The sequence below is a fragment of the Motacilla alba genome, chromosome 5 (assembly GCF_015832195.1).
Source record: "Motacilla alba alba isolate MOTALB_02 chromosome 5, Motacilla_alba_V1.0_pri, whole genome shotgun sequence".
NCBI lineage: Eukaryota > Metazoa > Chordata > Aves > Passeriformes > Motacillidae > Motacilla > Motacilla alba.
Genome location: NC_052020.1, coordinates 15,443,645 through 15,464,215, shown reverse-complemented (window position 1 = coordinate 15,464,215; position 20,571 = coordinate 15,443,645). Strand labels below are relative to the sequence as shown.

The following is a 20,571-nucleotide window of genomic DNA, read 5'->3' as shown; positions in this document are numbered from 1 at the left end:
GCTTTCCTTCCTGGGGAATGCAGCAAGATAGTTGGCCGAAGATTTTCTTGCTTTTTAATCAGCTCTAAACACTCCCCATGAAAGTGGCTTACACAACAAAGAACAAAAAAGGACCAAAGTTCCCAAAAGCAAAATTTCCATCAGTTACAACCAGAAGCCACAATGAAATCAGTCCTCACTCTTCACAGGGACAGATTTGAGTGTGAATGAAACCTGCACCGGGTCTTGGAACATGGTCAGAAAGGCAGACACATCCTTTCTCCATCTGCAATAAAGTACATGTCCAGAGGAAGCAGTCAGCCCTACATCTGTACAAAACCCTCCCTGACCAACCACAAAAATCCCAAAAGGAAAAACTGTGTGAAATTTTTGTTGATATTTATTGCAAATTTTTAAAAGAAACTGTGGGCACTGTTTTACCCCCAGTTGTTCTACTACCAAATGAACTGCAGTGTTCTACCCTCTATTTGCTGTGGTGCATGATGGCTGTGTGTGATGAAAAGCAGATCTCTGGGATTCCTAAAAATGTAAAGAGAAGTTGTATCTACCCCAAGAAACCAGAGAAGCTCCATCTACCAGGAAACCTAACCTAGACACAACGTTTCTTTGCTCTTTTTTGCCATCTTCAGTTCCCATCCTTCTTTCAGGTCCCTGGGAACAACCCAAACTGGTAAAAGCTAAGCAAAGCCCAACAGCTGCTGGGAAACAACCCCAGATCTCATCAAGAATCACTGGGCAGATGACTGGGGGCTTCAGGGGGGCATCTGCCACAGGACTGAGGTTTCTTGTTGTGTTTAAGGGTACCGCATGCTGTCTCGCAGTTTTGAGCTCCAAAAGAGGAGCTGTAGTGCACTCTGCTCCTCCACAGGGAGTGGCTTTTGGCGTGGCCTTCTTCCCACCCAACTCAACTCTCACCCCAGGAGCAAAAATAAATGAAAAGTAAAAGAAAAAGTCAGGCTTCATATTCTGGATGGATATTTATTTGCTTAACAGGTTGTTGGTTTTTTTTTTTTTTTAATTTTTTCTTTTTTGGTACAAAGCATCCAGGAAAGCTTTCACTTCTCTTTTTAAAAAATAAAAACTAAGTTTTTTTTTAAAAAAAGACACATGAAAAGGAAAAAAAAAAGTCAATTATTTGCAATTTCTCTGTTTTTATTCTGCCTTCCCACCCCACCCACTTCCCTTTCCCCCTCCCTAATTTGGACTGATTTTCATTCTTTTCCATATATATTTAATAAAATAAATAAAGGATTTTCTTTGTCGTGTATTGCAGTGCCATTTTCTTAAACAAAGGCTTCATGGCTCAACATTGCAAGGTAATAACAAACAAAAGGATTATACATTAAAATCCTCCCCCTCTCAAGACTCCCCTAGCCCTCCCCTCCAAACCACGAAATAGAATACAATTCAAGTAGTCTTTTTTTTTTTTATGTTTTAAATGTATGGATATATAAGACAAAGCAAGTACAGAACTGGTTAACAGAGTGTCCCCATTTTATTAGCAAGTGAGAGTATATTAGGGAGATGTAATTGATTCCCCCCCCTTTTACGGTTTCTAGACAGATAATATATATTATTTTAAACCCAACCTATTTTACAGCCCTCTGCCCACCTCTCAAACCCATCTGCTCACCGAGTCCTCGAGCCAGAGACTCGCCTTTCCCCCCATCCCGTGCAGCAGTCCCAGCCCTGCGGCCGCCCCGGCACTGGTGCAGCCCCTTCCTCCCGCGCGGGCCCGGGCGGGCAGCCAGGGGAGCAGGGCAGGGACGCCAGGGTCCGGCCAGAAGGACACAAAGGGCAAGAGAAGGAGAAGGAGATGGCAGGGTGTGGAACTGCTGCTTCTGCGGGGGCTCGGTGTGAGGGCTGCCTGCCCACCTGCTCGCTGGACCATCGGCACTACAGCGAGGACAGGGAAGAGCAAGATTCCCCTTGGCTCGGAAAGCCAAGCTCCAGGGGGTCCAGGGGGTCTCCGTGGCCAGGGGGTCCGTGCAGAAGCAGGGCCTTGAGTTCTAACTGGCAACACCTTCACCGTTCAAAATAGTTTGTCTCCAGAACAGTTCCCTTTTAGTCTAAGTTGCGGTGGTTGTGTTGTTTTTGTTTTTTTGAACAAAAAAAAAAGGATGCGTGTTGATGTATTCTGTGTGTGCGTGCATCTGTGTACATGAGTAACAGCCAACTAGCTCATATGGTCATGACCAAGCTATATTTCAGAAGAGAAAAGAAACACATTTATCACACTTTTCCTAAAACGAAAAGCTAAAATTTCAAGTTCAGTATTCGCTATCTTGTCCTTCCCTCCCCACCCTCCCTTGCTATTTCTGGGTTTTTTCCCTTCCAACTTACTTTAGCACCATAACACATTTTAAACATTACAATCCCTCTTCAGATACTACACAAAATGTCCCATAAAAATAGTGCTTTTTTGCCAAAAAAGTTATATAATATATTATATATATAAATCAACTAAATCCGTGGCAAATGTGCAATGCAGACGCCTCCTCCATTTAAAGTGAGCATCAGCTCACTTTTTTCTTTTTTTCTTCTTTCCCCTTTCCTTTTCCTTCTCTCTTGCTTTCTCTCTCCTCTTCCTCGCTTTCTCCCGTCATCGGTGATTTCAAAAAAGGTGCAAGTCGATTTGGAATCTTGTAATGAAGCACACACACAAAACCGCAGATGGGGGCTCCTCGGAACTTCTTTTCAGGTACGTTTTTCTTTTAAAGGTGCAAAAGAAAGTTATAAAAATAAGAAAAACCAAAAGAAAAAAAACAAAGAAGAAAAAAAGTGGGGTGGGAATGAGGCAAAAAATTTTTATCCCTCAATGTTTCTCCCCGTTCTATTGTTTTTTTCACTTTATTGTCAAGAAAGACACGGAATGGACGCTTCTCGAGAAAAAAAAGATTTAAAAAAAGGATTTAACTTCATATCCTTTTTTCCTCTTGCTCTTTCTTTTGTCTTCTGGCGTTGGCACCGGGGATGTCACGCAGCACCCAGCAGCAAAAAGTTCAAGTGCCAAACTGTCCCTTCGCAAGTACAGGTTTGGAAATACCGGGGGCGCGGGGAAACGAAACAGGTGTGGGAAACGAAACAACCCTCCCCCCCACCCCAAAAGGAAGATGCCGTGGGAGCGGTACTACTCGCCACCGCCGCCGCCGCCATCCCCTCCTTGCTGTGTCAGTTGTTTGGTTGGGGCCGGAGCGGCGTGAGGGTGCCCCGCCGCCCCGCTCCTCGGCTCAGCGGCCCTGGGGACGGAGGGGCTTGGGGGTCGGGAATCGCCAGTCCTCCCGCCCTCCCCCAGGAGATCAAAAATCGAGACAGCTGGTCAGGGTTCATTTCTGGGGGCCAGCCGTTTCCGGGGAGGCTCGCGCCGCTGGGGGCCTCTGGCTGGGCAGGGAGATGAGGGGACGGTGCAGCGCCTTGGCTTCCTCGGCTGCTTGCAGCCCCTCCGCCTGCCACCGGTACCGGCGAGCCCGCAGGATGTTGGGCGCGTCCCGCTGCCGCCGCTGGGAGCTCTTCTTCTGCCACACGTCGTACTTGGAGTACTTGCCGTGCGAGGGCTTCTGGAAGCTCTCCTGCAAGGAGAGGGATAGCAATATTAGCCTCCACTCCAGCCTGCCCGCACTCCAGATGGGGATTCCCTTCTTGGACCTCCATCCCTCCCATGGAAATATTGCCTCATCCCTGGAAACAGTCACAGAAAGGTCGGACAGGGCTCTGGGCAACCTGATCCAGTAGATGCTTATTGCAGGGCGGTTGCAGTAGATGACCTTTAAAGGTCACTTCCAACCCAAACCATGCTATGACCCAGCCCACCTCTGGTTCCCCACCTTACTAAGAGCTGACTTTTGGCAGGCTATTTGGCACAACTTGCCAATGGTGGCTGTCTCTCAAAAGCTCTGCAGAAACATCAGACTTTGCAGCTGGGGTTTGTTCTCTCCACCCACGGCCTTCCCGTCTTTTCTCTCTCTGTTTATTTCAGAGGAGGGCCACCTACCCTGCGCAGCCTCCTCACCTTGCTGAGTGCCGGCAGGCCCGCCAGGGAGGTGGCAGAGAGGTCACGCTCCGACTTGACAGATTTGGCGCAGTACGTTTCCAGCAGAGCCAGGTCGCAGCTCCGAAAGCAGCACTCCTCCACGATGCCCCGGTTGATCCGCCGGTTATTTCGTCCCACCGGCCTACCTGCAACAGCAGAGACCCTGGAATTAGCCACCAACCAGGGCTGGACCCTCTCCCCAGTTCCTTGTAGGCATCCCTCCACCACCAGCCACCCGAGACTGGTGGGTTCCACATCCTTCAGACACAGCAGTGCTTCTCCCAGACCAGCTGACGCGCCCCCGCAAACCAGCCAAGTCTCACGCTAAGATTTCCCAGACAAATGCTACTGATGCCAACACGTGCCTCCAGCAGCAGTTTAAAGGCACTTCAAATGATGGGGGTTTGTCTCCCTCCTCTATCTCTGGCATGGGTGGCCTTTTTGGGCCCAGCTGAGGGGAGGAAGCTCAAGCCCAGCCTGACCGCCAGCGCTGTGCCGATTACTGCGACCATCTCTGATGTTGATCCTGGCAAGTGAATTTTATTAGAAAGAAGCAGCACAGCGTTGCTGCTGCCAACCTCCCTCCGCCGGATCAACACTCAGGCAGGTGAAGCAAACCAAGGCAGCTGAATTTTACCAGATGGGACAGCTCTGAGACAGCTGCAGAAAGAATACAGGCTCCCACACCCGCCAAGAATAGCTATTAAACTTAATCTTTTAATAAGGGTTCCTCTCCCATTTCTGCCTGGAGAAGGATGCAAAAGCCCATGTCTGGTGCAGCAACAACCAAGTGCATTTCATATCACTGCTTAATGATGGCCAAAGTGCTCCAGAGGAAAAGCTTACATCAGTTTTACCATGTTTCCTCCCCCTCTCAAAATAAAAGAGACGAGTAAATTTGAATTTCTGATGCAAAGCAAATTTGCTTGGGAATCGTGCCTTCCAGAATATAAACTGGCCCAAAACAAAAGGATTTTCTCCATGCTTTTGCATGTAGCATGTTATGCTCTTGTGCTGTTGTGGGGTTTGCAGCCAGCTTCTGCACACTGCCATGAGCACCTCCTCCCGGGGCAAGGTGCTCCAAGGGAGGGAAACAGAGGCCAGCAATAGTGGGGCTTGAAAACAGGATCCGGTACCACATCCCAGCCAGGAGATTTTTGGCACGGGGAAAACTGAAAGCGAGCGGTGTAAGCGCAATGCCTAGCACTGCTCACTATGGCATGCTGAGCCCTCACCTCCCAGCTGGCCTGCAGGAACACACACCCCTGTCCACACTGGCCCTGTGCATGACCCTTGATCCACACCCCCTGCACTCCTGACGAAGCAGGCACTCAAGTCTAAGGCCTTGGTGAAGACCTAAGCCTAGCTTACATGGAGCTGACCACTTTCCCTGGAGGGTATCCCACCCTGGATGCCCACCCAACGTGCCTCGGGAAAAAGGCTGTAAAGCGCATTTCTCTATGCATACAGTGCAACCCCACATGTGAGAAGCAGCCCCAGATGTGCAATACAGATGTGCATGTGGGATGCAGTTCTGTGCATTCAATGCAGCCCTGCATGTGCAATGCAGACATGCATATTCAACACAGTTCTCCACGCACAACAGAGCCCCCTGTGCACAATGCTGGCGTGCAAAACACCATGAAAATGCCTCGCTGCTGCCTCTGTATTTGCCTGGCTCTCTGTTAAAATCAGTCGTGTTCCCATGGGCCAGGAGCCCTCTGGTCCATACTGGTGCATTTCCACCATGTTCACAGCATCAGTGTGCTGCTTCATGGGGCAGCAGACCCATACCATGAGACCTGCCTCTGGGAGTCATTTCAAATGCTTTGCTGTCCACATTTGTCCCCCTTGTGCCACCACCTTCCTTTTCTTTTTCTCTAGAAGAACTTCAGGCACGACCTTTAACCAGTCCCACAGGGAGATGAGAAGGCTGGTTCCCCCTTGGCAAAGGTTCATTGAAGGGAACACTGTTAGGAGTTTAATTTTCTCTCTTGTGGTCAATAAACACTAGATTGGGCCCTCTGCTGAAAGGAAGGGCAGGTGTGTTGGGTGCCCACACCTCAAGTGATGCCAGACTACACAGCCTCGGTGGTGATGGCCAAAGGAGACGGGGACAGGAGCCAGCTTAGGGCCAGCTGCATGTATTCTTCTCTGTGCATGCAATGCCCAGTGAGATCTGTGGGAGAGGTGCACTCCAGCAACACCCCACACCACACATGGCCCCTGCTCAGGTCCTATCAATTCCAGTGCCCAACTCAATCCATGGCAGGCTGCTGAAGCATTAAGCTGCTCCACAAAGCATCCTGATATGGGCAGAAGGAGAGTTCAGAAGGGAAAGAGAAAAAAATTGAAGTCACCCCCTCTTGCTAGCACATTCCCTAAGGGCTACATTCACACTCCTGCTGAACAGAAGGCTGCACAAGTGATGACACACATGGTTTGAGGAGAAGTTGAGGTTTTCAAAGGTTACATATCTCCTCTCAAAAACAGAAGTTTCCCACTTGCAGTTATGTGTTTGTTTGGAAAGAAGAGGGGAGGAGAAAAACAATGGGGAAAGCGGGACAACATTCACCGCTGTGCCTTCAAGGGCAGTTTCTGGTATAGGTATGGATGGGAACATCACGTCAGTGTGTTTGCAAATGCCCAGGTTGCCACCACCAGGGCAAGCTCCCAGCAGGGACCACCACAGTGACACAGCCTCTTCCTCCCTGATTGCTGCTCCTGCCTGGCCATCAGGTACACATGTGGCCCCCAGCCCCAATGTGCTGCCCCTTCCCTCCTGCACAAAGCTGCTGCAAGCCATTCCCCTTGCCGGCACCACTGCCAGCTCCACCGTGACTCTCCGATAGGGCACGTTTCCATTACATAATTGTCCGTATGGACCTTGCCAAATGCCACTACAATCCTCCGGGGGAGAGTTACTTTAGGAAAAAAAATAAGCGAACATAACAAACAGGGATTTAGTCTCAGAAAGTACCTGGAGACAACAGAACATTGCTGGCTAACAGCAATATTGCTGCTGACCTGGATTGGGAAGAGCCTTTGTTCTGTAACACAATTTACACAGGGACTAAAGGTTGAATTTCCTGGCTTTCGCCCATGGGTGGCATCTCTCTGTACCGCCACTGCCAAACCCAGGGAGGGTTTTGCTGCTCTGTCCCTTGCCCGCAGGGGAGAACTGTGTGGGCAGCAGGCTGCGGCATGGCCGGGGCACGCGAGCCACTTCCCATCACAGCAACGACCTCCTCCTCCTGAGGAAACGCGCTTCCTCTCGGCCTTCAATGAATGGCTGGGCTCCCTTTCTCCCAAAACTGCTTCAGCGAAATCTTCTGCAGTGCCGCTGAGGGGACAAGCCCTGAGATGCAAAGTCCTGTGATGCAAAAACCCGGCAGTGTGAAGCCCTCCAGCTGCCTGGGGTTATTCCTGCCTAGGTACAGGCTCTCCTGACAAGGCATCCCAGAAGGGGCACAAAACCAAACCTGTTCCAGGGAGAACCCAGAGGCCACGTACCTGCAGCTCAGCCATGCCACTGTGCCAGAGGAGGCACAGTGCCCACTGCCATGGGGAACAGGAGGGTCCCTTCCCTAACATGAACACCCCACTGCTCCTGGCTCCCCACCCTCACCGGGGCCGAACAGATGCTGCGGGGAGGGGTGCACGGTGCTGGTGCCACCCTGGCTGGGTCCCCTCTCCTCCGGTCAATCAGGCGGTCAGCCGAGTGGAAGGGGACTTTGGGTGTAAACAGTCCCCGTGCCCCTGTCGCAGGAATGTTGGGAGCAACAAGGGGGCCTTTGTGCAGCACCAGGCCCCGTCCCAGTGCCCCCGGCCTGGCCCTCCCCCACCCCGGCACCGCACTTTCCCCCCTGCTTTTTCCTAGTATTATTCGGAGGAGCGGCGGGTGCGCAAGAATGTGCCCCGTCAGCACAAGCGGCTGCAAAGAGCTAAATTCTTATCAGCTGTTGGAAAGGAGGAAACAGGAGCTGTTGTTTACAGAGAAGTTGGCCGCCTCTCTCCCTGCAGCCCCTTCTCCCTCCCTGCCAGTGCTGCATGACAGCAACTTCAGGGCTGAGGCTTCCTCTCGACCTGCCCTGCTTTTCGCTCCAGGCTGGACCCAGCATCCCTCCGTGGGCTGTGCCGCTGTCCCTGGGTGGCCGCTGGGGACGAGGGGTACCACCCCCGCCACAGTGCCATGGCAGGAAGCCACTACCTTGACAGCAGCTGTGGCCAAGCCAAAAGACTTAAAAGTCACAGAGAGGAAGCATCACCAGTGCAGAGCAAAGCATGCTCAGATTCAGCTCTAGCTTGCCCATGCATGCCTGGGATAGATACAGAGCTAGCATCACCGTGTCCCAAGGCTAGGTAACTTCAGTGCTGCTGGCCCTGCCCCTGTTAGTGCAGCTCTTCTGCAGCCCAAGCTCTTCAAGGCAGCTTCAACATTCTCAGTCCCAAGCACCCGCCAGCCGTGGTACCTCCCAGGACACCATCTGAGCATGCATCCCCCTTGCACTGATGCAAGGATCACTGTATTTCCCAGCCACCTTCACTAGCAACGTGCTCTCTTGCAAGAATGCAGAGCATCACAAGTTCTTAAATAATTGCTCCAGCAAAAAAGCAATAATGGACTTTTATACCAGCCTGTCCAACAAGCGGGCCCTCGGGTACTCACAGGATGAGGCTCCCCAAGCAATTTATTTCCTGTGTGAACAGCTGCTTTAGCACAGGCTGCTCATCAGGTCACACATCCCAAGCTGTGAGGTGCTCAATGCAAACCCAGGCCAAGTTTTAAGATGTAAGCCCATGATGGTGCAACACAATTGTGCGCTTTTGCATCTACATGGTGACAATAATGTAGCCATGTGGGTTTAGGAGATAAACATGGTCAGAAATAATCACTTATGAGACCAACTGATGGAGGCAGAGAGGGAAAAAATAAGTGAAATGGGGATGTCCAAAACCTTCATCAAGTAGAGGCATTGCCCAAACGTCTTCAGCCCTGCATGGCACAGGCTGGTCAGATCCTGAAAGGGTTAAAATATTGGACTGTGTTTCACCCCCAGTACCTGGTCTCACCAGAAATACTCAAAAATGTGAAGATGGGAGAGGACAAAAAGAAATAAAGCAAGAACCCCCTTGCAAGCACCCGACGGGCCACTTGGCACCAAGAGACTTGTCTGCCTTCAAAAGTGTTTTTATTGTGGCCTGGGCAGCTGGGTTATTTGAGGTGAAAGGAGGTCAGTTTGACCTTAAAACAAAAGCCCCATTCCCTTTTATCCCCAGAGAGAGGGAGGAGGGAAGAGAAAGCAGGGAGGGAGACACATGCTCCTCTACATATGGAGGGAGAGGAAAAGATGTGAGAGCAGGAGAGGCACTTGCCTCCTTGCCATGCCAGTAAGGGAAGGGGAGATGAAAAGAGAAAGGGCAGCTGTCACGCAAACCCTCGCTGCTTGGCTCCATCACAGCAAGGAAGTGCACCCAGAGCACCCCAAAAGCACCACCTGCCCACAGAGCCCAGGGAGCCATAACAAGATCCTGCTGCTCAGCCAGGATGGGGCAGGGGGATTGCACCCAGCAGGCTGCAAAGCCACCTGCAGCCCGACCACCCGCCCAAAACTGAACCTGAAGCCCTTCCCAACCTGAACCCTGCTGTGGCTGGGTGTGGGATCCCTGTGCCTCTCTCTAACCAACATCAGCAGGCAGCAGGAGACAAGTCTAGTAAAGCATCCAGGTCGGGAAGGGACATCCAGGTTGGAAAAGGACATCCAAAGTCATTCCCTAACTTTGCAGCACCCCATTACTCCCTGCACAATCAGTCTGGAACAAAAGGGAGCCTGGCTCTCAACTCTACTCCTCCAAAAAAACAGCCTGTTTACTTGAAAGTGACTTTTTAATTCCTTTTCCCAAGGCAAAGACTGCCAAAAGCACCATGTGCAGCTGGTATCTCCATTCTCTTCCCCTCCATTTGGCTTTGCATCTTTCCTATAGTCAGTCACCCTGTGGCTCAGTCCTCAGTGGGGAGCAAGACTGTGTGTTCCCATTCCCAAGCAGAGCAGGGCACTGAAACACCAAAACAAGGTTATCACACTCGAGGCACCTCTGCCCACAGATTACTGAGCGTCCATTGTCACTGGTTTACTCCTCATCCCTCATGTTTACCAGCTAATCCATTGTACTGCCAATGGTCCAAAGACCCAAAGCATCCTGGTGGAAAGCCCGCTGCAGTCAGCTGGTCTGAAGCCATCTGCATGCTGCACACAACAGCAGTGCTGCATTTTTTTGCATTAGCTGCCATGCAGAGGAGTAAGACACCACTCTTCAGCCACAACTTCACCAGTGGTAGCTGGGAGGTCACAAAGTTTTGGGACCAGCCAAGAAGGTGCTGCTATACCCAAGCAAAGCCCTGCCTGGGAGGGGAGAGCGCTCAGCTTCCTGCCTGCTGTCAGGATGCAATGCTTAGGCAGCAAAGTTTCAAAATAAACCAGGGCCCAAGCTCAGCAGGGCACTGGCTGCAGACATCCTTGCTATCGCAATGATTGCCCTTATCACTGGTGAACCAGCCACATATGGTTCCCCAGAGACATTCGACTATCCCGAGCATCATATGCGGGACTCAGCTTCCCCATGGTACCAGACAGTCCCCAAAACCAGTGCCAAGCGGATGCCTGTCACCCCAAGCGTGTCCATTTTCTTGCTCCTGTCCTGGCCTACTGCCATACACAAGGAAATCAGAAAAGCATCGCGCTGGGAAACCCCTCCTTTCCCTCCCGGCCCGGCTCTGCTGAGGCAAGGTGTGGGCTGGGGGCAGCCTCCTGCCCGCTGCTGGCACTTACTGAAGTAGAAGCCCCTGTCCCCGCAGACGAACTGCAGCGTGTCCACCAGCTCCCCGCCGCAGAGGGTCTCCGCCGTGCCGTAGGCGGCGGCCGAGTCCAGCGCGTAGGCCAGGAAAGCCAGGAGCAGCAGCAGCATCCGCCTCGCCGCGCACATCCTCGGCACCTGGGGACAGAGGCGCAGCGTTAGCACCGCGGGACAGACCCCCCTGTGCCACCTCCCCCGGCCCGCGACCCACCCGCAGCACGCCCCGAGGGGATGCCCAGCCATGTCGGGATGCTGCCGCTGCAGGGAAGGAGCGGCAGCGCTGCGACAGCCGCTGGGGTGAGGCCAGCTCCCTGCGCCCGGCAGACAAGGTTCGCATTGAAGCAGGTTTTCCATTGGAAAATCCCACTTCAGCCGACCTCTAAAAGGCTTTTATTTCCCCTGCTCTTTCAACGGTGTGATTTTTTTTTAATTTTTCCCCCCTTTTGAAGGGAATTTATTCAAATTATTATTAGTAGGTGGTTTTTTCCTCTTCTGATGACGGGTTTTCGTGCCTTGTCTGAAAACATGTCCATGCACAGCAAGATCAAGTGAAACTTCAACCTGTCCTAGAGCTGCTTTTGAGGAAAGCTGGGAAGAACAGCTTTTGTCCCGGGCATGTGAGAGAGATGAGGCTCAAGCAATCAAGAGGCTGATTGCACAAGCTGTGTTTGCTGACAAGAGCTGGGACTGAGAAGACATCCCTCAGGAATAGTGTGGTCCCATGGGAAACACACCTGAGGCATCACTAGGGAGAATAAAGGCAGTGTCAGACAGTGCAGAGCATTAAAAAAGAAACTCCCTGGATATTTGCTAACTAGCCCAAAGATTTGGCTCCAGCAAACAGCTTTTACCTCCGTGTCAGCCTCTGCAGGTGTAAAGCAAGGGTGCTATCGCCCCACTGGATGGGGCAAAACCCATGAATGGCTCAAGGCATTATAGTCCCTGAGTGATGAGCCTCACAGTACACATAAAGCCAAATAATGCTGGGTTTTGACCAGACAGGTAAGCTCAAAATGAAGAGGTGCACGTCAAAATAGCAGGCGGTGGGTGGCAACCCTAATCTCAAGCAGAGCATCCTCTCTCCTTGCTAATAGTCAACCAAGACACTAGGTCTCACATCCAGCTTCCATCACCATAGCATCTGAGCAGCTCGAGAATAATATCAGTTAATGAATATTACCTCACCCCCCCGGGATGCTCGGAGATGGAGCCGAAGCCCAGGATAGATTAAATGACTCGCCCAAGGTCACAGGGGAAGTCTGCAGCGCAGCCAGGAAATTAGCCCAGGTCCCCCGAGGCCCCGCTATGGTCCTGCCAGCAATAAAGACACCCTTGCTCCCGAATTTTTAGCAGCACGTAGCTCAAATTGTCATTGCTAGAAATGCATCATGCTTACAAGTCATGAGCTCTACTGAGCAGCAGGAAGACAGGGATCAGCAGCAGGAAAGGCCAAAACAGAGATTTCAGGGTCTGGGTGGCCTGTGGGGGACATTCCTCCTGCTTGAGTTTTGATGACCATAGTATTGCTCAGCCTGTGCTGGCAGAGATCAGCAAGCCTGACAGCAGCCCTCCAGAGCTCTGGACAAATGAGGCAGCAGCCCTGGGAACAAACTGGACTCAAATCAGCAAGTGATGGCACCAGGACCAGCTTTTCCAGTAGCAATGGTCTCTTCAGCACACTGCAGGGACTTTGTTCTGTATTACAGTAGGAGCAGAGGGATGGCACCAGGCTCTGACACCATGCTGCCAAGCTGCAGTGTTTCACCACCAGCACCTTTTCACCTCTTTTTTTTTTTTTTTTTTTAATCAAGTGGCCCACAGTTTTTTATTGGGCCTCTCCAACATGAACACAGCATCACTTTCACTGCTGGAGTCATGCCCCTGGTGCTGCAGCATCTGGAGCCATATTTCCAGCTGACAACAAATCAACCACCCTGCTTCTGCCCCTTTTTCAGCCCTTTTTTTGACAGGCAGATCCCAGTTGGTGGTATCCCAGGTCTCAGGTAGGGCCAGCACTCATTGCCAGGGTGATGGATTTGCCACCAGCCAGTGTTGCCATCAAAGGCACTCATATGAGACTTCAGGACATCCACATGATCCCATGTCCCCAGCTGAGCTCATGCCAGCTGTGGGCACTGTGGCTAATGAGCAGGCTGCACACTGGCCTCCCCAAGCCAGAGCCAGACCCGACACGAAGGGGTTGACTGGTGGCACAGGTGACAAGCACCATTTTTCCTCCACATTCAATCTAAAGAAAAGGATGAGATGCTCTAAAGCAAGGGGAGAGTGAGATTTTGTCAGCAGGTGATATTCGATGCTGGGGAGACCTGATACCTTCTGTGGAAAAACACTTGTGCTCCTCAGAAAATACCTGCTCCTGCACAAGCCGCACTGCAAGCCCCTGTCATCCTTCCCTGCTTCCACTGCAAGCTCCTTCCAGGTGCCCACACACCCCATAACTCCAGCCAGGAAATACCCCTGGAACAACAGCAACAGGGAGAGCCCCAGTGCTGTCACCCAGAGCACAGCTAAGGTGGAGGTGGGACATGTAACCAAGTCCACCTTTGCCCACGCACCAGCCACCAGCCCTTCCCTCTGCTGTCACCTTGGAGTCTCCCTGCTCCTTCCAGTAGCTGTGTAATGAGAAACCAGGCAGCAAAGCAAAGAGCATCTTTATTTACTACCCAGTGCTGCAGTTTCTCTCCACCTTGATGGAGCTGCAACCCAGCTCAACCCCACAAACCCTTCCCTCTGCCTTTGGCCCTGACGAATCTGCAAATGAAAAGCCCCCCCAGACTTCACACAAAGGCTACAGAGGCTACTGGCTCAACATGTCCCAGTAAACATTCAACTGATCCTTTCCTCCCTCACAAGCAGGGATGAGCAGACCCATGCAGGAAAGCTTGCACCTGCCTCTCCGTGGCTGCCAGAGCAGGTGCTGCTCCCCCAAAAGAGGCTGTCATGGCCCAGCTGGGTACCTGCAGCCCACAACCCAGTTGGTGCAAGCACCATGCCAGCTGCACCGGTGGCAGGAACTGAATGGCTGCTCAGTGTGATGAGTCTAAGCCCTGTGAATACCTCCAAGACTTCATCCTCCACTGGAAACATGAGACAGCACAGCTTTCAGTCTCTAGTCCCGAGCATTAGGACAGGCATGGTCTCCTCAGCTGTTGAACAGGAGCAAATTCACACAAATGGTTGGAAGAACCTTAATATTTTATTAGAAAGCCTCTCTTAAATGAAATGGAACAGGAATAAGGCAACATAAGGGAAGTGGGACACTTCCCTAAAGGACAAGGTCCTGTCTCTGCTAGAAGAGAGGCTACAGCTACCACTGTCCCATTCTCGCCAAAGCAGGTTCCACCAGCCATGCTGACTGCTATTGCTCCTCATGTGCCCAGTAGATCTCAAAGGCTTTAGGATGAAGTGGGAATGGCAGCGTGAGACGTGCCAGATGCCCAACAACCCGAGCACCAAATTCCTCCTGAGGAGGGCTTGGACCCCACAGTGTGCAAGAGGGTGATGCAAGAGGAGTTTCTTGGTTGCACAGGTGACCTGTACCATCCTGGGAAACACACCTGAAGCTCCTCTGAGTAACTCACATCTGAAGCAGCATGATCAGCGCAGAACTGGCTCAGACAAGGTATCTGCACACACTGCTGGCCTCTCCCTCCCTGGAGAGGGACTGCTTTGCTCTCCATCCTTCATGCCCCTCTCATGCCTTTCCCGGCACCCCCAGCACTGCACACAAAGCCAGGCTGCCACTGGAACCAGTTCAGCTGCAGGCTGCCATGTGCAGGATGCCATGTGCAGGATGTTCCTACCTTGGAACTCCTGTGTATTCCTGCCTTGTGGCACACGTCACTGCACCCATGGCCAGGGACCCCCAGACACCTCTTGGCAGCCCCCAGCCAGCAGAGGGGGTTCTCTCTGAGTGGCTGTGGTGTGCTGGGAGTGAGCCCGAGGGCAGGTCTGCAGTGGAGTCACCCTCCCACCCAAGACTGTTAAAGGATTTTGTCAGGATCTGCTGCTGAATCAGCTGGATCAATAGTTTCTGTCCAGCTGCTGGGGAGTCGGGGGCCAAGAGGCCACAATGTGCTAAAAGGTCCAGTTGCCAAGTCTCAGAGTACAGCTCAGGCATCCCTTGCATTCAGGCTTGTGCTGAGCAAACCAAACCATGATGCCTCTTGGGCAACAAATATCTCCCCAAAAACAGAGACAAAACCTCCTGTCTGACCTAATTCCTTCTTCAGTCTGGCCTTCATTGCAATTTAATATGAACAGAACAACGTAGGAGGGAATTGACAGATGGCCCAGTCTGTAAAATTTGGATTTGGACAGCAAAAAGAAAAAAAACAAAAAATCTTGCTTCTTTGTGGAGCAGTGCAGCATTTAAAAGAGAGCATGGCAAAAGAAAAGTCGTCAGCCCAATCCCAGTGGCACATGCCAGAGGGGAAAACCCCAGTTTACACATCCCAGTATCGCTCACAGTCCACCCCTTAAAAAAAAAAAAAAAAAAAAAAAAAAAAGGCAGACTGATGTTTCGCTGCTCTGATGATTGCCTGTGAGAGATGCTGAACATCTGCCTCTCTGCCTTATTCCTCTCCGTGGCCAGCCCCAGGAGAGCGGGGAGCTGACCCGGTTCTGAGCGTGACAATCCCAAAGGAGCAGGATGTGGGCATGTGCCAACCTCCCAAGTGCCAAGTGAATGCCGCCCCTGCTCACGGGGCAACCCAACCTCGCTCAGGGCGCTGGGCCATGATGCCCCGAGGTGCCAAGGAGCAAAGGCATAATGGAAGCCAGTGTGAGAGACAGGTGCCTTGGCAGCTGAAAACTACCCAGGAGCTGCATCTTGGGCAGAGGCACAGGGATGAGGTGCTCAGCAGTACCTGAAGGCAGAGGAATCACCTCATGCTGTGCCACAGAAGAGCCTCTCTTTTTACCTGAAAGAGAAAGGAGATTTCCAACCACGCACAGCTTGGAAGAAGCAAGCTTCAAACACAAAACTTTTGACCACTGAGTTGTCAGGCAAGTAAAAACTACTCAGGAGAACCAGGGGTTTTGCTGTTTAGCTCAGGCTTGAAAAAAATAAAATACCTTCTGATTCTTGGCACCTGGCTTGCATGGCATTCATATGGCTGAGGCTGGCAATACTGCTGCTATTTTTAGCCCTCACTTTTTTGTCTTCCCTGCTCGTCCCCATCAGCAGCCCACTCCACCCCACACCAGAGGGGGTGGGTCACCTTTCTGCCTTCCATCCCGTGAGCCCGGAGAGGCACCTGCCTCCTCTGCCTGTGGGACAGGGGCCAGGGCAGACAGGAAGCGCTGCCTGCACCCCATGTCTATACGTGCTGCAGGAGAACCACTGTGCCTGTGGAAAAATCAAGCTGAAAAAGGTGAATGGGGTATTCAGTACCATTTACTCACCCCACTGGGGAGTAAGAGTGTATTGCATAAATTTTGGTATGCAGCCCAGAAATATTTGATTTATTGTATTAAAAAAAAAAAAAAGGAAATGCAATCTTGCTTAACTCTTCTAAAGACAGCTGGCAGGACCCAGTGAAGGGATTTAAGTCTGTTTTAGTAGCCTCACTACTTAACTCCTTTCTTTATTGTTCCTCTCTCCTTTCTGCATTCCCTTCCAAAACCTGGAGTATATCAGGGAAAGTTAACAGCAAGTTAAGCTGTTAAATCAGGAACTGTGGTGACTGGAGTCTACTGGCAAATGATATTCCCACAACACGTTGAACTTGCTTTATGTCTTGGCAGAGCAACTTTAACTCTTTCAGAGCCGAGCTGTAGCGCCAAGGCAGACTTCCTCCCCTGGCGCCCCCCACCTCTCCTGACCCCTCACACAACCATGCTGAGGGAGGCCGATATCGCTTTCCCTGCTAAGACACTCATCAGCTTTTAAAAGCAAAGACAACCCAAAGAAGGATCGGAGAGGTCAGCCCCAGGACACGAGCTGGGAGAGGGTGGGCCACTTACAGTGCTCGTATGCACTGCTGGAAACACACCAACTCCTCGGTCCCTCTAAAAATAAGACCTCACCTGCTGTGTTTGCTTTATTTAAAAAAAGAAAAGTACAGAAATGCTTTTCTCTGGTGTTCCATGAGACGAGCTGGGCTCGTGCTGAAGCCTATAGGAATCAAGGGGAAGACACACACTGACAACTCTGGGTTGACTGGTCAGAGCGGCAGCCCTCCAGCCAGGCTGAAAAAAAAGATCACCTGTCAGAAGGAGCGCTGGGACACACACGCAGACACATTTTGGCTCTCAAATTTCATGCAGCGGTGGGAGGGGACCTGCGGTGTCAAATCTTTTATCCCTTAATGAATTTTCACAGGAGCTGGGATAGCCCCTTTGAAAGGCTGAGTGAACTTGTGTGGGTGTCAACAACACGGAACAAGATTTACAGCTCTGACCCATTCACCCCCACCAAAATTGTCAAGTTGTGTCCAAAACAGCACAGTGGAAGTCAAATCAGAAGTGTCAGTCAGTTTTATACCTCCAGATGTCCTTAGCACAAAGTCATCCTTAACAAAACCCCACGACCCAGGCTCCTCAACTCCACTCTAAATCAAGGCAAGAGGAGGAATAAAAATCCCAACACGTTGAACCCTGCAAAGTAAAAGGAAAAAAAAAAAAAAAAAGCCTCCCACATACACACACAATCTGACAATAAACAAACCCAAAGAAAAACATGCCTCAGTCTCCCAGGCACATCCCAGCATTTGAAAGAAAACTACAGATTTTGTATAGGAAGCCTGGGTTGAAAGCAGAGGCTCTCCCGAGGTGTCTGTTTAAAACCACCCACACAAACCTTGTTTTTACACTTGATTGCTCCACACCACCCTAGCGAGACCTGGCGTATCAGCAACCCTGCTGAAGTACCCTTGGCTGGAGGGGAGGCAGCCACATCTGCTGGTACAGTTACGCTAAATCCGAGTTCCCTCATGTGCCCCAATTCCCTACTGCTCAACAGAGTGCTAAAACCTTTCCAAGTCGCGCTCTTAAAACAATCACTGTAGGGAAAAGCAACCGGGAAGGAAGAAGAAGAAAAAAATTTTAAAAATCACACAAAGTCGAAGGCTGCGCGCCAACCATTAACTCTCACTCCATTTTGGCTCCGCTTTCTTGTTTTTCCTCTCCGTATTTTTATCCCTCCCGAGACCAAACACACCGCAGTGTTTTGCAGAAGAGAGTTTAATAATCTCCCCGGTCTCCGGAGCACCGCCGGTCCCCTCCCCGCGCGTCTCCCGCTCCCGCAGCCGCCCCGCGCCGAGGGAGCGCCGCGGGCAGCCGGGGGCCGCGCAGCCCTGCGTGACCTCGCATAGCCCCGGCCCGGCCCCCGCACGGCCGCGGCCGCCCGCACACGCGCGCCGCCGCCCCTCGGCCGCTCCCCACGCGGGACCGCGCCGGCAGCGGCCCCGCCGGCAGCATCCCCGCCGGCGGGAGGGCCCCGGGGACACGCCGCGCACCCCACCGCAGCGGGGCCGCCCCGCCGGCCGCGGCCGGGCCGGCGCTCGGGGTCCCTCTAGTGACACGCGTGGGGACGGCGCGGCTCTGCCCGGCGCGGCTCGGGATGGCTCAGCGGTGCCCGGGCGGCACGGCGCGGCACGGCTCTGCCCGGCGCGGCGCGGCGAATCCCACCGTGCTCTGCCCGCGGAGGGCCGGCGCGGAGCGGCGCTTACCTTGGCACTGCCGCTGCAACTCTCAACTTCTGGCGGCGGCGGCGGGCCGGGGAGGAAGGCGGGCTGCCGGCAGCGCTCATCCGTGTGTGCCCCGGCGCTTGACATGCTGCTCTCCTGCCCTGGCAGCGATCGCGGCTTTAGCTTGCCTTCCCCGCTCCCTGGCACGTTCTCCTCGCCTTGCCTTTTTGGTATGTCAAGTCCCTGCTGGATTTTGTCTGAAGGATGTTATTTTGTTACGATCAGGTATTCTGTTATTCTAGAGAAAGAGCGAGCGAGCGCTTTCTTTTTCCTCTCCTTTTTCTTTTTTTTTTTTTCTGGGTTGTTTTTCGCCCTTTTTTTTTTTTTTTCTTCCCTTCTCTTTCTCTCCTGCTTTGGCTGCCCCTTAGGTGGCTCTCACTTTTGTGTTTACTGAGTGCGTCGGGGCAAAGGGGCCGGCTGCCTCGCTGCCCGCTGCTACCGGCTGCTGCCCCACGAGCGAGGAGACAAGCAGGGCGCTCCGGCTTTTATACCTTTTATACCCCCCCCAATGGGCATGCTCTCCCGGCGAGCACCAGCCCGGCCACGCAGCCAATAATGTTGCAGAGCGGTCTAACCCCCTCTCTTCCCTCCCTCTCTTCCTTTCTTCCCTCCTTCTCCCTCGTAACCCTCCGGAGTCCAGCTCGGGAGGGAAGAGGGGACAGAAAGTTTTTGCCGCACGGTTTCTTTGCGTGCCGCTACCCGGGATGGGAGCTTTACCCCTTCTGCCGGCCCCGGGTGGGAGGGGGGGCTACGCGCATCCGCGGCCGCCCCACAGGTGAGGGGAAGAGCTGTGGATCCGCACCCCGAGCCCCTGCCCAAAATACCGGGAGGCACCCCTTGAGCGCCTCTCGCTGCGAGGTGGCGAGCCCCGAGTCCCGGCGGGGTGGGAGAGGGGAGATCGCCCAGTCCGTCCTGTCTCGGGTGCCGCTCTAGGTGCACACGGGCACAGGTGCCGGCGCCGGCCGCCGAGCGGCTCGGAGGGGCTCGCCGGCAATGGCCCGGGCATTCCCGCCGTGCCTGCCCCGCTGCGGGCAGCGAGCCCCGCCCGGGCGGCAGCGAGCCCCCGCGGCCACCCCTGCGGGTCCGTGCGGACAACATGGACGCTGCCCCTCCGCACCCGGATCCTGCACCTCGCAGAGCACCTTCCCGCCGCGGTTCCCGCTGGCTGGGTCGCCTCTGCTTCCCGCCGGCTGCTGCAGGCGAGCACTGCCGCCTCCGAGCCGAAGGGACTTTTCCCAGGCTCTGCCGTGCGTGTGCAGCAGCGCGGGCAGAACGCGCTCCCGCTGCTCCGCGCTGCTGCACGGCAGGCGCGCCGGGCTGCATCGGCTCCCCGAGATCTGCCTTCCCAGTCTGGCCCGCGGAAGGAGCCCCGCTGGCTTTCAGAGGCAGCCCACAGGCAGCCTCCGGTGCCCGCACCCTCGCCGCTGCCCCGGAGGGTGCCCCTGTGCAGGGGCACGCAGAGAGGAGCAGGGCTACCTGAGACCTGAGCGGCACGTTGGCCCACCTCAGGTAGCGCTTGCCACAGCTGGTGGTGCGAAAGGGCAAGGATACAGAAATCCTCACCCCAGCATGCAATAAAAAACCCTTTTTTTTTTCTCTCTCTTTTTTCAAGTTTGTACTTTTTTTTTTTTTTCCCCTCCGAGGATGGGAGGTTTGCTTCAACTCTCAGCAGTCGGAATTGCCCTAAAGGTGCCCAAGAAAACATGGGCAAGATTATCCTTTCTCACTAGGCTTTGGGCATCCCTTCCTTTCCTCCCTAGCATCCTTCTGTTTGCTGTGCTGTTCTCTGGGATGTGTCGCTGCCCGTCACACCCAGCAGTCCTGGTGTCAGGACTGCAAGCGGAACATCGGCACATCTGGGAGGTGCTGAGGAAGCAGTGCCGTGCACATCAGACTCGACCACAGGCATCAGTTCTCAGCTCCTACAATGATTTTTAAACATGTAAAGAAGTGACCTGGCCGTCAACGAGACTG

The 20,571-nt window shown here is 53.1% G+C and overlaps 1 protein-coding gene across 1 annotated transcript; it reads right to left on the bottom strand.

Moving 5' to 3' along the window:
• Positions 1-952: 952 nt before the first annotated feature.
• IGF2 (insulin like growth factor 2) lies at positions 953-19,391 on the bottom strand. Its single transcript, XM_038139092.1, has 4 exons — positions 18,580-19,391; positions 10,861-11,023; positions 4,010-4,176; positions 953-3,569 (listed from the first exon to the last, which is right to left on the bottom strand). The coding sequence occupies exons 1-4, from the start codon at positions 18,682-18,684 to the stop codon at positions 3,327-3,329; spliced, it is 678 nt and encodes a 225-aa protein (XP_037995020.1). The 5' UTR covers positions 18,685-19,391; the 3' UTR covers positions 953-3,326.
• Positions 19,392-20,571: the final 1,180 nt, after the last annotated feature.

Excerpts from the sequence above, each read along its gene's own strand:
- IGF2 (XM_038139092.1), bottom strand. The coding sequence starts at position 18,684 with ATGTCAAGCGCCGGGGCACACACGGATGAGCGCTGCCGGCAGCCCGCC. Across the intron at positions 11,024-18,579 it reads GTTGCAGCGGCAGTGCCAAG|GTGCCGAGGATGTGCGCGGC; the intron begins GTAAGCGCCGCT and ends CTCTGTCCCCAG. Across the intron at positions 4,177-10,860 it reads GGACAGGGGCTTCTACTTCA|GTAGGCCGGTGGGACGAAAT; the intron begins GTAAGTGCCAGC and ends CTGCTGTTGCAG.